At 47.5% G+C, this 12,822-nt stretch overlaps 1 protein-coding gene across 1 annotated transcript; it reads left to right on the forward strand.

Annotated features, from left to right (window-relative positions):
* The first annotated feature begins 265 nt into the window (after window positions 1-265).
* LOC142274307 (translocator protein-like) lies at window positions 266-10,017 on the forward strand. The gene is made up of 4 exons (XM_075332561.1): window positions 266-299; window positions 7,357-7,552; window positions 8,756-8,894; window positions 9,668-10,017. Exons 2-4 carry the CDS (start codon window positions 7,371-7,373, stop codon window positions 9,836-9,838), a joined length of 492 nt encoding a protein of 163 aa, XP_075188676.1. The 5' UTR covers window positions 266-299; window positions 7,357-7,370; the 3' UTR covers window positions 9,839-10,017.
* The last annotated feature ends 2,805 nt before the right edge of the window (window positions 10,018-12,822 follow it).

Below are 12,822 nucleotides of genomic sequence, written 5' to 3' on the forward strand. Positions count from 1 at the left end.
GTTGCAATACCATGCACAACCTGCGGTTCAGGGGGGCGCTGTTTCTTAAACATCTCAAGCAGCTCAGTGTTTATTAGTTTCCAAAAAAATGCACAAAATAACATCCTGATCCCATAGTGATTTACCATTAATATAGATGATCCCACTGAGAAAGGGAGGGGGCAATTATATAATCACAGCTTTATAGGGGGGGGGTCTCAGACTGTGGATTTCCCTGCATGTCCCTCCCATAGTGGAAGTTGCACAACACAAGTGGGAGGCACCGGGAGCTCAGATCAGAGGAAATAGCTCCAGCACAAGTAAGGAGGGGAGGGGGTGAATACTTTTATGTATTTGCTGCGGTGTCTCATTTCCATCTGGACCTAATGGAGGGATTATGTGCAGCTGATTCTTTTTGACCATTGAGCTCAATGGTGGAGCAGCTCTGGGGGGGTCTCCATGCAGCCACTCAGGCCTCAGGGGGGCCGTACACACATAACGTGGCCATTGGATACATTGATAGTAGATGGGGGCCACAAGGGGATACATTATTAGTAGATGGGGGCCACAAGGGGATACATTATTAGCAGATGGGAGCCACAAGGGGGAGACATTATTAGTAGATGGGGGCCACAAGGGGAGACATTATTAGTAGATGGGGCCACAAGGGGAGACATTATTAGTAGATGGGGGCCACAAGGGGAGACGTTATTAGTAGATGGGGGCCACAAGGGGAGACATTATTAGTAGATGGGGGCCACAAGGGGAGACATTATTAGTAGATGGGGGCCACAAGGGGAGACATTATTAGTAGATGGGGAGACATTATTAGTAGATAGGGCCACAAGGGGAGACATTATTAGTAGATGGGGAGACATTATTAGTAGATGGGGAGACATTATTAGTAGATGGGGAGACATTATTAGTAGATGGGGGCCACAAGGGGAGACATTATTAGTAGATGGGGGCCACAAGGGGATACATTATTAGTAGATGGGGGCCACAAGGGGAGACATTATTAGTAGATGGGGGCCACAAGGGGAGACATTATTAGTAGATGGGGGCCACAAGGGGAGACATTATTAGTAGATGGGGGCCACAAGGGGAGACATTATTAGTAGATGGGGGCCACAAGGGGAGACATTATTAGTAGATGGGGGCCACAAGGGGAGACATTATTAGTAGATGGGGGCCACAAGGGGAGACATTATTAGTAGATGGGGGCCACAAGAGGGAGACATTATTAGTAGATGGGGCCACAAGAGGGAGACATTATTAGTAGATGGGGCCACAAGAGGGAGACATTATTAGTAGATGGGGAGACATTATTAGTAGATGGGGGCCACAAGGGGAGACATTATTAGTAGATGGGGCCACAAGGGGAGACATTATTAGTAGATGGGGAGACATTATTAGTAGATGGGGGCCACAAGGGGAGACATTATTAGTAGATGGGGCCACAAGGGGAGACATTATTAGTAGATGGGGAGACATTATTAGTAGATGGGGGCCACAAGGGGAGACATTATTAGTAGATGGGGGCCACAAGGGGAGACATTATTAGTAGATGGGGGCCACAAGGGGAGACATTATTAGTAGATGGGGGCCACAAGGGGAGACATTATTAGTAGATGGGGGCCACAAGGGGAGACATTATTAGTAGATGGGGGCCACAAGGGGAGACATTATTAGTAGATGGGGGCCACAAGGGGAGACATTATTAGTAGATGGGGAGACATTATTAGTAGATAGGGCCACAAGAGGGAGACATTATTAGTAGATGGGGCCACAAGAGGGAGACATTATTAGTAGATGGGGCCACAAGAGGGAGACATTATTAGTAGATGGGGAGACATTATTAGTAGATGGGGGCCACAAGGGGAGACATTATTAGTAGATGGGGCCACAAGGGGAGACATTATTAGTAGATGGGGAGACATTATTAGTAGATGGGGGCCACAAGGGGAGACATTATTAGTAGATGGGGCCACAAGGGGAGACATTATTAGTAGATGGGGAGACATTATTAGTAGATGGGGGCCACAAGGGGAGACATTATTAGTAGATGGGGGCCACAAGGGGAGACATTATTAGTAGATGGGGGCCACAAGGGGAGACATTATTTGTAGATGGGGCCACAAGGGGAGACATTATTAGTAGATGGGGGCCACAAGGGGAGACATTATTAGTAGATGGGGGCCACAAGGGGAGACATTATTAGTAGATGGGGGCCACAAGGGGAGACATTATTAGTAGATGGGGGCCACAAGGGGAGACATTATTTGTAGATGGGGCCACAAGGGGAGACATTATTAGTAGATGGGGGCCACAAGGGGAGACATTATTAGTAGATGGGGGCCACAAGGGGAGACATTATTAGTAGATGGGGCCACAAGGGGAGACATTATTAGTAGATGGGGGCCACAAGGGGAGACATTATTAGTAGATGGGGAGACATTATTAGTAGATGGGGCCACAAGAGGGAGACATTATTAGTAGATGGGGCCACAAGGGGAGACATTATTTGTAGATGGGGCCACAAGGGGAGACATTATTAGTAGATGGGGGCCACAAGGGGAGACATTATTAGTAGATGGGGGCCACAAGGGGATACATTATTTGTAGATGGGGGCCACAAGGGGAGACATTATTAGTAGATGGGGGCCACAAGGGGATACATTATTTGTAGATGGGGCCACAAGGGGATACATTATTAGTAGATGGGGGCCACAAGGGGAGACATTATTAGTAGATGGGGGCCACAAGGGGAGACATTATTAGTAGATGGGGGCCACAAGGGGAGACATTATTAGTAGATGGGGAGACATTATTAGTAGATGGGGCCACAAGAGGGAGACATTATTAGTAGATGGGGCCACAAGGGGAGACATTATTTGTAGATGGGGGCCACAAGGGGATACATTATTTGTAGATGGGGGCCACAAGGGGAGACATTATTAGTAGATGGGGGCCACAAGGGGAGACATTATTAGTAGATGGGGGCCACAAGGGGATACATTATTAGTAGATGGGGGCCACAAGGGGAGACATTATTAGTAGATGGGGGCCACAAGGGGAGACATTATTAGTAGATGGGGCCACAAGGGGAGACATTATTAGTAGATGGGGGCCACAAGGGGAGACATTATTAGTAGATGGGGGCCACAAGGGGAGACATTATTAGTAGATGGGGGCCACAAGGGGAGACATTATTAGTAGATGGGGGCCACAAGGGGAGACATTATTAGTAGATGGGGAGACATTATTAGTAGATAGGGCCACAAGAGGGAGACATTATTAGTAGATGGGGCCACAAGAGGGAGACATTATTAGTAGATGGGGCCACAAGAGGGAGACATTATTAGTAGATGGGGCCACAAGGGGAGACATTATTAGTAGATGGGGAGACATTATTAGTAGATGGGGGCCACAAGGGGAGACATTATTAGTAGATGGGGCCACAAGGGGAGACATTATTAGTAGATGGGGAGACATTATTAGTAGATGGGGGCCACAAGGGGAGACATTATTTGTAGATGGGGCCACAAGGGGAGACATTATTTGTAGATGGGGCCACAAGGGGAGACATTATTAGTAGATGGGGGCCACAAGGGGAGACATTATTAGTAGATGGGGGCCACAAGGGGAGACATTATTTGTAGATGGGGCCACAAGGGGAGACATTATTAGTAGATGGGGGCCACAAGGGGAGACATTATTAGTAGATGGGGGCCACAAGGGGAGACATTATTAGTAGATGGGGGCCACAAGGGGAGACATTATTAGTAGATGGGGGCCACAAGGGGAGACATTATTTGTAGATGGGGCCACAAGGGGAGACATTATTAGTAGATGGGGGCCACAAGGGGAGACATTATTAGTAGATGGGGGCCACAAGGGGAGACATTATTAGTAGATGGGGCCACAAGGGGAGACATTATTAGTAGATGGGGGCCACAAGGGGAGACATTATTAGTAGATGGGGAGACATTATTAGTAGATGGGGCCACAAGAGGGAGACATTATTAGTAGATGGGGCCACAAGGGGAGACATTATTTGTAGATGGGGCCACAAGGGGAGACATTATTAGTAGATGGGGGCCACAAGGGGAGACATTATTAGTAGATGGGGGCCACAAGGGGATACATTATTTGTAGATGGGGGCCACAAGGGGAGACATTATTAGTAGATGGGGGCCACAAGGGGATACATTATTTGTAGATGGGGCCACAAGGGGAGACATTATTAGTAGATGGGGGCCACAAGGGGAGACATTATTAGTAGATGGGGGCCACAAGGGGAGACATTATTAGTAGATGGGGAGACATTATTAGTAGATGGGGCCACAAGAGGGAGACATTATTAGTAGATGGGGCCACAAGGGGAGACATTATTTGTAGATGGGGGCCACAAGGGGAGACATTATTAGTAGATGGGGGCCACAAGGGGAGACATTATTAGTAGATGGGGCCACAAGAGGGAGACATTATTAGTAGATGGGGCCACAAGGGGAGACATTATTTGTAGATGGGGGCCACAAGGGGATACATTATTTGTAGATGGGGGCCACAAGGGGAGACATTATTAGTAGATGGGGGCCACAAGGGGAGACATTATTAGTAGATGGGGGCCACAAGGGGATACATTATTAGTAGATGGGGGCCACAAGGGGAGACATTATTAGTAGATGGGGGCCACAAGGGGAGACATTATTAGTAGATGGGGCCACAAGGGGAGACATTATTAGTAGATGGGGGCCACAAGGGGAGACATTATTAGTAGATGGGGGCCACAAGGGGAGACATTATTAGTAGATGGGGGCCACAAGGGGAGACATTATTAGTAGATGGGGGCCACAAGGGGAGACATTATTAGTAGATGGGGAGACATTATTAGTAGATAGGGCCACAAGAGGGAGACATTATTAGTAGATGGGGCCACAAGAGGGAGACATTATTAGTAGATGGGGCCACAAGAGGGAGACATTATTAGTAGATGGGGCCACAAGGGGAGACATTATTAGTAGATGGGGAGACATTATTAGTAGATGGGGGCCACAAGGGGAGACATTATTAGTAGATGGGGCCACAAGGGGAGACATTATTAGTAGATGGGGAGACATTATTAGTAGATGGGGGCCACAAGGGGAGACATTATTTGTAGATGGGGCCACAAGGGGAGACATTATTTGTAGATGGGGCCACAAGGGGAGACATTATTAGTAGATGGGGGCCACAAGGGGAGACATTATTAGTAGATGGGGGCCACAAGGGGAGACATTATTTGTAGATGGGGCCACAAGGGGAGACATTATTAGTAGATGGGGGCCACAAGGGGAGACATTATTAGTAGATGGGGGCCACAAGGGGAGACATTATTAGTAGATGGGGGCCACAAGGGGAGACATTATTAGTAGATGGGGGCCACAAGGGGAGACATTATTTGTAGATGGGGCCACAAGGGGAGACATTATTAGTAGATGGGGGCCACAAGGGGAGACATTATTAGTAGATGGGGGCCACAAGGGGAGACATTATTAGTAGATGGGGCCACAAGGGGAGACATTATTAGTAGATGGGGGCCACAAGGGGAGACATTATTAGTAGATGGGGAGACATTATTAGTAGATGGGGCCACAAGAGGGAGACATTATTAGTAGATGGGGCCACAAGGGGAGACATTATTTGTAGATGGGGCCACAAGGGGAGACATTATTAGTAGATGGGGGCCACAAGGGGAGACATTATTAGTAGATGGGGGCCACAAGGGGATACATTATTTGTAGATGGGGGCCACAAGGGGAGACATTATTAGTAGATGGGGGCCACAAGGGGATACATTATTTGTAGATGGGGCCACAAGGGGAGACATTATTAGTAGATGGGGGCCACAAGGGGAGACATTATTAGTAGATGGGGGCCACAAGGGGAGACATTATTAGTAGATGGGGAGACATTATTAGTAGATGGGGCCACAAGAGGGAGACATTATTAGTAGATGGGGCCACAAGGGGAGACATTATTTGTAGATGGGGGCCACAAGGGGATACATTATTTGTAGATGGGGGCCACAAGGGGAGACATTATTAGTAGATGGGGGCCACAAGGGGAGACATTATTAGTAGATGGGGCCACAAGGGGAGACATTATTAGTAGATGGGGGCCACAAGGGGATACATTATTTGTAGATGGGGGCCACAAGGGGATACATTATTTGTAGATGGGGCCACAAGGGGAGACATTATTAGTAGATGGGGGCCACAAGGGGAGACATTATTAGTAGATGGGGGCCACAAGGGGAGACATTATTAGTAGATGGGGGCCACAAGGGGAGACATTATTAGTAGATGGGGGCCACAATGGGAGACATTATTAGTAGATGGGGCCACAAGAGGGAGGCATTATTAGTAGATGGGGGCCACAAGGGGAGACATTATTAGTAGATGGGGGCCACAAGGGGAGACATTATTTGTAGATGGGGCCACAAGGGGAGACATTATTAGTAGATGGGGGCCACAAGGGGAGACATTATTAGTAGATGGGGGCCACAATGGGAGACATTATTAGTAGATGGGGGCCACAATGGGAGACATTATTAGTAGATGGGGCCACAAGGGGAGACATTATTAGTAGATGGGGGCCACAATGGGAGACATTATTAGTAGATGGGGCCACAAGGGGATACATTATTAGTAGATGGGGGCCACAAGGGGAGACATTATTAGTAGATGGGGCCACAAGGGGAGACATTATTAGTAGATGGGGGGGGGGCAATGGGAGACATTATTAGTAGATGGGGGGGCAATGGGAGACATTATTAGTAGATGGGGGGCACAAGGGGAGACATTATTAGTAGATGGGGGCCACAAGGGGAGACATTATTAGTAGATGGGGGCCACATGAGGAGACATTATTAGTAGATGGGGGCCACAAGGGGAGACATTATTTGTAGATGGGGGCCACAAGGGGAGACATTATTAGTAGATGGGGGGCCACAATGGAAGACATTATTAGTAGATGGGGGGGGCAATGGGAGACATTATTAGTAGATGGGGGGGCAATGGGAGACATTATTAGATGGGAGCCACAAGGGGAGACATTATTAGCAGATGAGGGGCCACAATGGAAGACATTATTAGTAGATGGGGGGGCAATGGGAGACATTATTAGTAGATGGGGGGGCAATGGGAGACATTGTTAGTAGCTGGGGGCCACAAGGGGAGACATTATTAGTAGATGAGGGGCCACAATGGAAGACATTTTTAGTAAATGGGGGGGCACAATAGGAGACATGCTGATGGTTTCCACGATGTTACTTTCTGACTTATATCCAATAAAGTTTATCCATTTTTCTTTTTGAATTGCTGTTTTCTTTAGGACTCTTACCCACCATGCCGCCCTCCTGGCTGCCAGCTCTTGGCTTTACTATTTTCCCCACAGTAGGGAGCGGCATAGTACAGATAGGAACCCAAGAGCAAATCAAAACCTGGTACTCAACACTGCGGAAACCAAGCTGGTGCCCCCCAAACTGGGTGTTTCCCCCAGTATGGACGGCTTTGTATACATCAATGGGGTGAGTATGACGAGACACGGGTTTGGGATCTTGCGGTGTATGAAGAAAGACTAAGGAGCATTCCAGGCAAAACTGATATATTAGTTCCAGTGCAGGGACTGGGGGACAAAGCATGGAATCAGGAATAAATACTACAGGAGGGGAGGAGGTGTGCTGTGACATCGCCTATTGTGAATAAAGAGAAACCAAGGAAAAAATTGTGAAAACATACCCTGCTGTAACTAAATAAAAGCATAGTGCATATAAACATAGGGTACTTAGTAAACACTGTTTTTGCTTTATGCTTTTTTTGATCAAAAACAGTGTTTACTAAGTAACCTATGTTTATATGCACTATGCTTTTATTTAGTTACAGCAGGGTATGTTTTCACAATTTTTTCCTTGGTTTCTCTTTGTCTCATGGCCAGTGTGAACATGGTCTCACAAGTTCCATGTATACCATCTCATACTCCGGCTCACTTTTTTGTGCCTATTGTGAATAGTTGATCTTGTATTATCTATTGTACGGTATATAAAGCTGTTATCAGTTTTTCTACAGGAGGAGGAGGTGAGCTGTGATATAATTTATTGTAAATAGTAGATTGTGTTATTTACTGTATATAGAGGTTTTATGAGTCATTGTACAGGAGGGGAGGAGGTGAGCTGTGACATCATCTATTTTGAATGGTGGATCAGGTGTTATCCCACTGTATACAGAGGTTTTATCAGTCATTATACAGGAGGAGGTGGAGGTGAGCTGTGACATAACCTATTGTGAATGGTCGATCATGAGTTATCTATTGTACTGTATATAAAGCTGTTATCACTTTTGTTCAGGAGGAGGAGAAGGTGAGCTGTGATATCACTTATTGTAAATAGTGAATCCTGTGTTATCTACTGTGTATAGAGGTGTTATCAGTCATTGTACAGGAGGTGGTGAGCTGTGATATCAGCTATTGTGAATGGTGGATCCTGTGTTATCTACTGTATATAGAGGTGTTATCAGTCATTGTACAGGAGTGGGAGGAGGTGAGCTGTGACATCACCTATTGTGAATGGTGGATCCTGTGATTAAAGCAAGTAAGAAGGAGTGGAAATCTCATTTAAGACCTGCGATAGACATCAGACAGTGTCATTCCTTCTTAGAATGTTCCCATAAGAATGAAGACTTTTCATAACTTTATTATTTACCATTTTTCTTATTTTGATTCTTTTCTCTTTCAGATATGGATCTTATTTGATTTGGAAAGAGTTGGGAGGATTCACTGAAGACGCTGCGCTGCCTCTCGGGGTTTACGCCACTCACCTGGCTCTGAACTGGTCGTGGAGTCAGGTTTTTTTTGGCGCCCACAAAATCAAACTGGTAATGTGAAATTTTGAGCACCGTTGCTTCTGGTCCCTTATAGATGGCGGCCGATGACTGGCACCGAAAGATTAAGGGCAGGAATTACACAACGCACTTTCCTCTGTGGAAATGATCACATAGCAGAATGTACATGAATGGTCAATCACTAAAAGATCAGTCTACAGTAATGGAAGACGGGGAGGAGGGGGATGAAGCTGCAGATTTTCACAAGGTATATGGGTGAAATAGAATGAGGAGCATAAGCCGGAGAAACCGTGAGAGAAAGAGTAGAACATTACAACCACTGACCGTAAAGAGCATAACAGATTATCCCAAGTCATGGAGATGTTGGAGGCTGAAAAATAGACAAAAGTAAGAATTGTGATGGTTGAACGACTGGATCGCAGCCTCTCCAAAACAAGGGTCTTGTGGGGGTCTGATATATGGGGTGTTCCTGTATATGGCAGATCTTGTGGGGTGTTCCCGGTATACGGCGGGTCTTGTGGGGTGTTCCCGGTATACGGCGGGTCTTGTGGGGTGTTCCCGGTATACGGCGGGTCTTGTGGGGTGTTCCCGGTATACGGCGGGTCTTGCTGAAAAAGTTCTTCCTGGCTCAGTTAGAAAGGTATCAGGACCCACAGGTATGATAGGAAGGAGTCAGGACACACAGCTAGGGGCAAACCTCAAATATATGCAATGTCGGGGTCCCTTTCAATAGTACGTGCTGCGTGTGGTGCTTATTTACTGTAAAACTAATTTTTATATATATATATCAATAATTTTTATTACAGGGATTTTTTCAAACCATTCTGATGACCGGATCCGCAGCCACTACGGTGGTCACCTGGTTCCCCATTAATCGGACAGCCGCCTACCTGATGGCCCCCACCGTGGTTTGGCTGACACTGGCAACGGCCTGGAGCTATCGGTTTTGGAGGGACAACATAGACAAGGAAAAATAAGAAATGTTCGGAGTTCCACCATTTTTCCGACAAGACAATCTTACACTGTATTAAAGGGGTTCAGGGGTGTCAGGGCTCCGACCTGTACAACCACTTACATTAATTGTACCCCAATCTTGTACTGAATACACTTTTTTTAATTTAATTTTTGCACTAATTGAGTTACATTAATAAAGTAAAGTGAAAAATAAAAGTTCAATGCTCTTAGATTATATAGAAGATATTTTCCTTAAAATGCACGACCATTTCATAGTCTTCGCAGTTTCCCAGCAGGAGGTTATTAGCCTTGTCTGCCATATTGGAGGTACAGTGGAGCTTTGGCCGCCCCCGGTCCTGGTCTTTCAGGGCAGCCGCCCTTCCTCCCCGGTCCCAGTCTCTCAGGGCTGGCCGCCCCCCCCTTGGTGCCGGTCTCTCAGGGCTGGCCGCCCCCCCTCGGTCCCGGTCTCTCAGGGCTGGCCGCCCCCCCCTCGGTCCCGGTCTCTCAGGGCTGGCCGGCCCCCCCTCGGTCCCGGTCTCTCAGGGCTGGCTGGCCACCCCCCCGTTTCTCAGGGCTTGCCACCCCCCCCCCCCATCCCGGTTCCAGTCTCTCAGGGCTGGCTGGCCACCCAACCCCCCCGGTCCTCGCCTCTCCGAGCTGGCCGCCCCTGGTCCCTCTAGTGGCATAGCTGTCCTTGGAAGAAGTCGATACCAAAAGAGTCTTTTGGACCTCAGAAAGCCACCAACCAGTCCTGATTAGACTGGCGGATTGAGCCCACATTGATCTATGGCAAGCATAGAAGCCTGGCTTCTCTCAGTATACCCACAACACCTCTGTAGATTACAGCCTAAGCCTCTTTCATGGGTCCGTGTTCATCTCTGATGTGTGAAACTGGCCAAAACCTACCTATGATCATGCCTATAGGCCAAAAAAGCCTTCAATTATCGCTCCTATATCCCTCCTCGTGGAAATAAATGTTCGGCCCAGCTAAACGGTATAGTCAGCCCAGATGACCCCTCCAAAGAAATGTCAGGTGATTACATTCCAACAATTTCCACGACAGATGAGTTTGTAGGCCCTCACACCTTAGAATGTCAATCAGCCTGATTCGAATGTGTTCACACTTATACTCTGATGGTTGTGAGGGCTTGTAAATCAGTGCAGAGGCTGCTGTAAGCACAGGAAGCAAAAACTATGCAGATGTTTCTTTGAAAACTGGATGACTATATATTCCTGTCATTACAGTGTCATGTTGGCTGCCACTCAGCTTACTCTATACAGAAATAACTTGACAGATGAGGGCGACTAGAGGAAATCACAGACCATAGGAGCCAATTCAGATGATGTACGCACCCACAGAATATGGCAAACCCTCCTAATAAATAGTGTGGCGGTTTGAGTGGCTGTATCATCAGCATCGTGCACCTGGGCTGCGGCCATCTTTATTAGAAGGGTTTACCACATTTGAGGTATGGCACATTTTATCTTTTTGCAGGATGTGTGTGGACCTTCTGATTTCAGGTGGATAAATGGTGAGTCCATCATGTGATATGCACTCATATAGTGCTAACTGACCCGCCTGATCTAGCGTTGTGTGTCATTTATAGGCCACAATTCAGACACTGTGTATCCGTGTGAGATGCACTTACCGTATTTTTCGGACCATAAGACGCACCCTGGTTTTAGAGGAGGAAAATAGGAAAATAAAATTTTAAGCAAAAAATGTGGTCATGACACACTGTTATAGGGCGAGGATCTGCTACTGACACTGTTATGGGGGTAATGTCCCCAAATTCTCTACTAAGGTACCCCAGCCTGGTAATGATCCTCCTGCCTTGTATATACCGTATATGTCCCTCATCCTGGTATATAACGCTATCCTGGCATATGGCCCCATCCTGCTATATACCCCATCCTGGCATTTGGCCCCATCTTGCTCATTTGGCCCCATCTTGCTCATATACCCCCATCCTGCTCATAATATACCCCCCAAACTGCTATATGCCCTCATTCTGCTATACCCCTTCATCCTGCTAAATACCCCCATGCTGGTATACGGCCCGCATCCTGTGGCACATAAAAAAAATAAATAAACGTTCATACTCACCTTACCTAACTCCCTGCAGCATCGCTGCTCCTCCATCTGTGTCAGCAACGCTCGAGTGTGGAGCCGGCCATGATCCCTGCAGCATCGCGATGACGTCATCGCTGTGCACACCACTAGTCTCCACTCAGCCGCCGCTGGCACAGACAGGAGCACATCGCGGTGCTGCAGGGATCGTGGCCGGTGAGTTATACTGATTCACTGCACCCCGCGCTGATGATGATGCACGGGGAGCAGTGAATACAGTCGCACATGATCACTCCAGGCTGTAGTTGCCAGGGGTGATCATGCGGGCAGGCTGTTTCATAGGCGCGCATTCCCCGCCCATCTGTCAGCGCCGGCTTCAGCGCTGAGGGATGATGGGCAGGAGGATGGGCGTGCATATTAAATGAGCGGGTCCACGTGGTCACGGCAGGCGCTGCTACAGCCTGCTCGTGCCACCGATGACCCGCTCCACCGCAGCACCCTCATTCCCCGCAGCCCTACATTCAGACTATAAGACGCACCCCCCCACACTTTCCCCCAACATTTGGAGGGAAAAAAGTGCGTCTTATAGTTCAAAAGAAGGGAATTTTGTTTACTTACCGTAAATTCCTTTTCTTCTAGCTCCAATTGGGAGACCCAGACAATTGTTTTTTTTGTTTTTTTTTGGGTGTATAGCTTCTGCCTCCGGAGGCCACACAAAGTATTACACTTAAAAGTGTAAACCCCTCCCCTCTGCCTATACACCCCCCCGTGCATCACGGGCTCCTCAGTTTTGGTGCAAAAGCAGGAAGGAGGAAACTTATAAATTGGTCTAAGGTAAATTCAATCCGAAGGATGTTCGGAGAACTGAAGACCATGAACCAAAGGAACAATTCAACATGAACAACATGTGTACACAAAAGAACAACAGCCCGAAGG

Source organism: Anomaloglossus baeobatrachus, unplaced genomic scaffold, assembly GCF_048569485.1.
Source record: "Anomaloglossus baeobatrachus isolate aAnoBae1 unplaced genomic scaffold, aAnoBae1.hap1 Scaffold_3727, whole genome shotgun sequence".
NCBI classification, from domain to species: Eukaryota; Metazoa; Chordata; class Amphibia; order Anura; family Aromobatidae; genus Anomaloglossus; species Anomaloglossus baeobatrachus.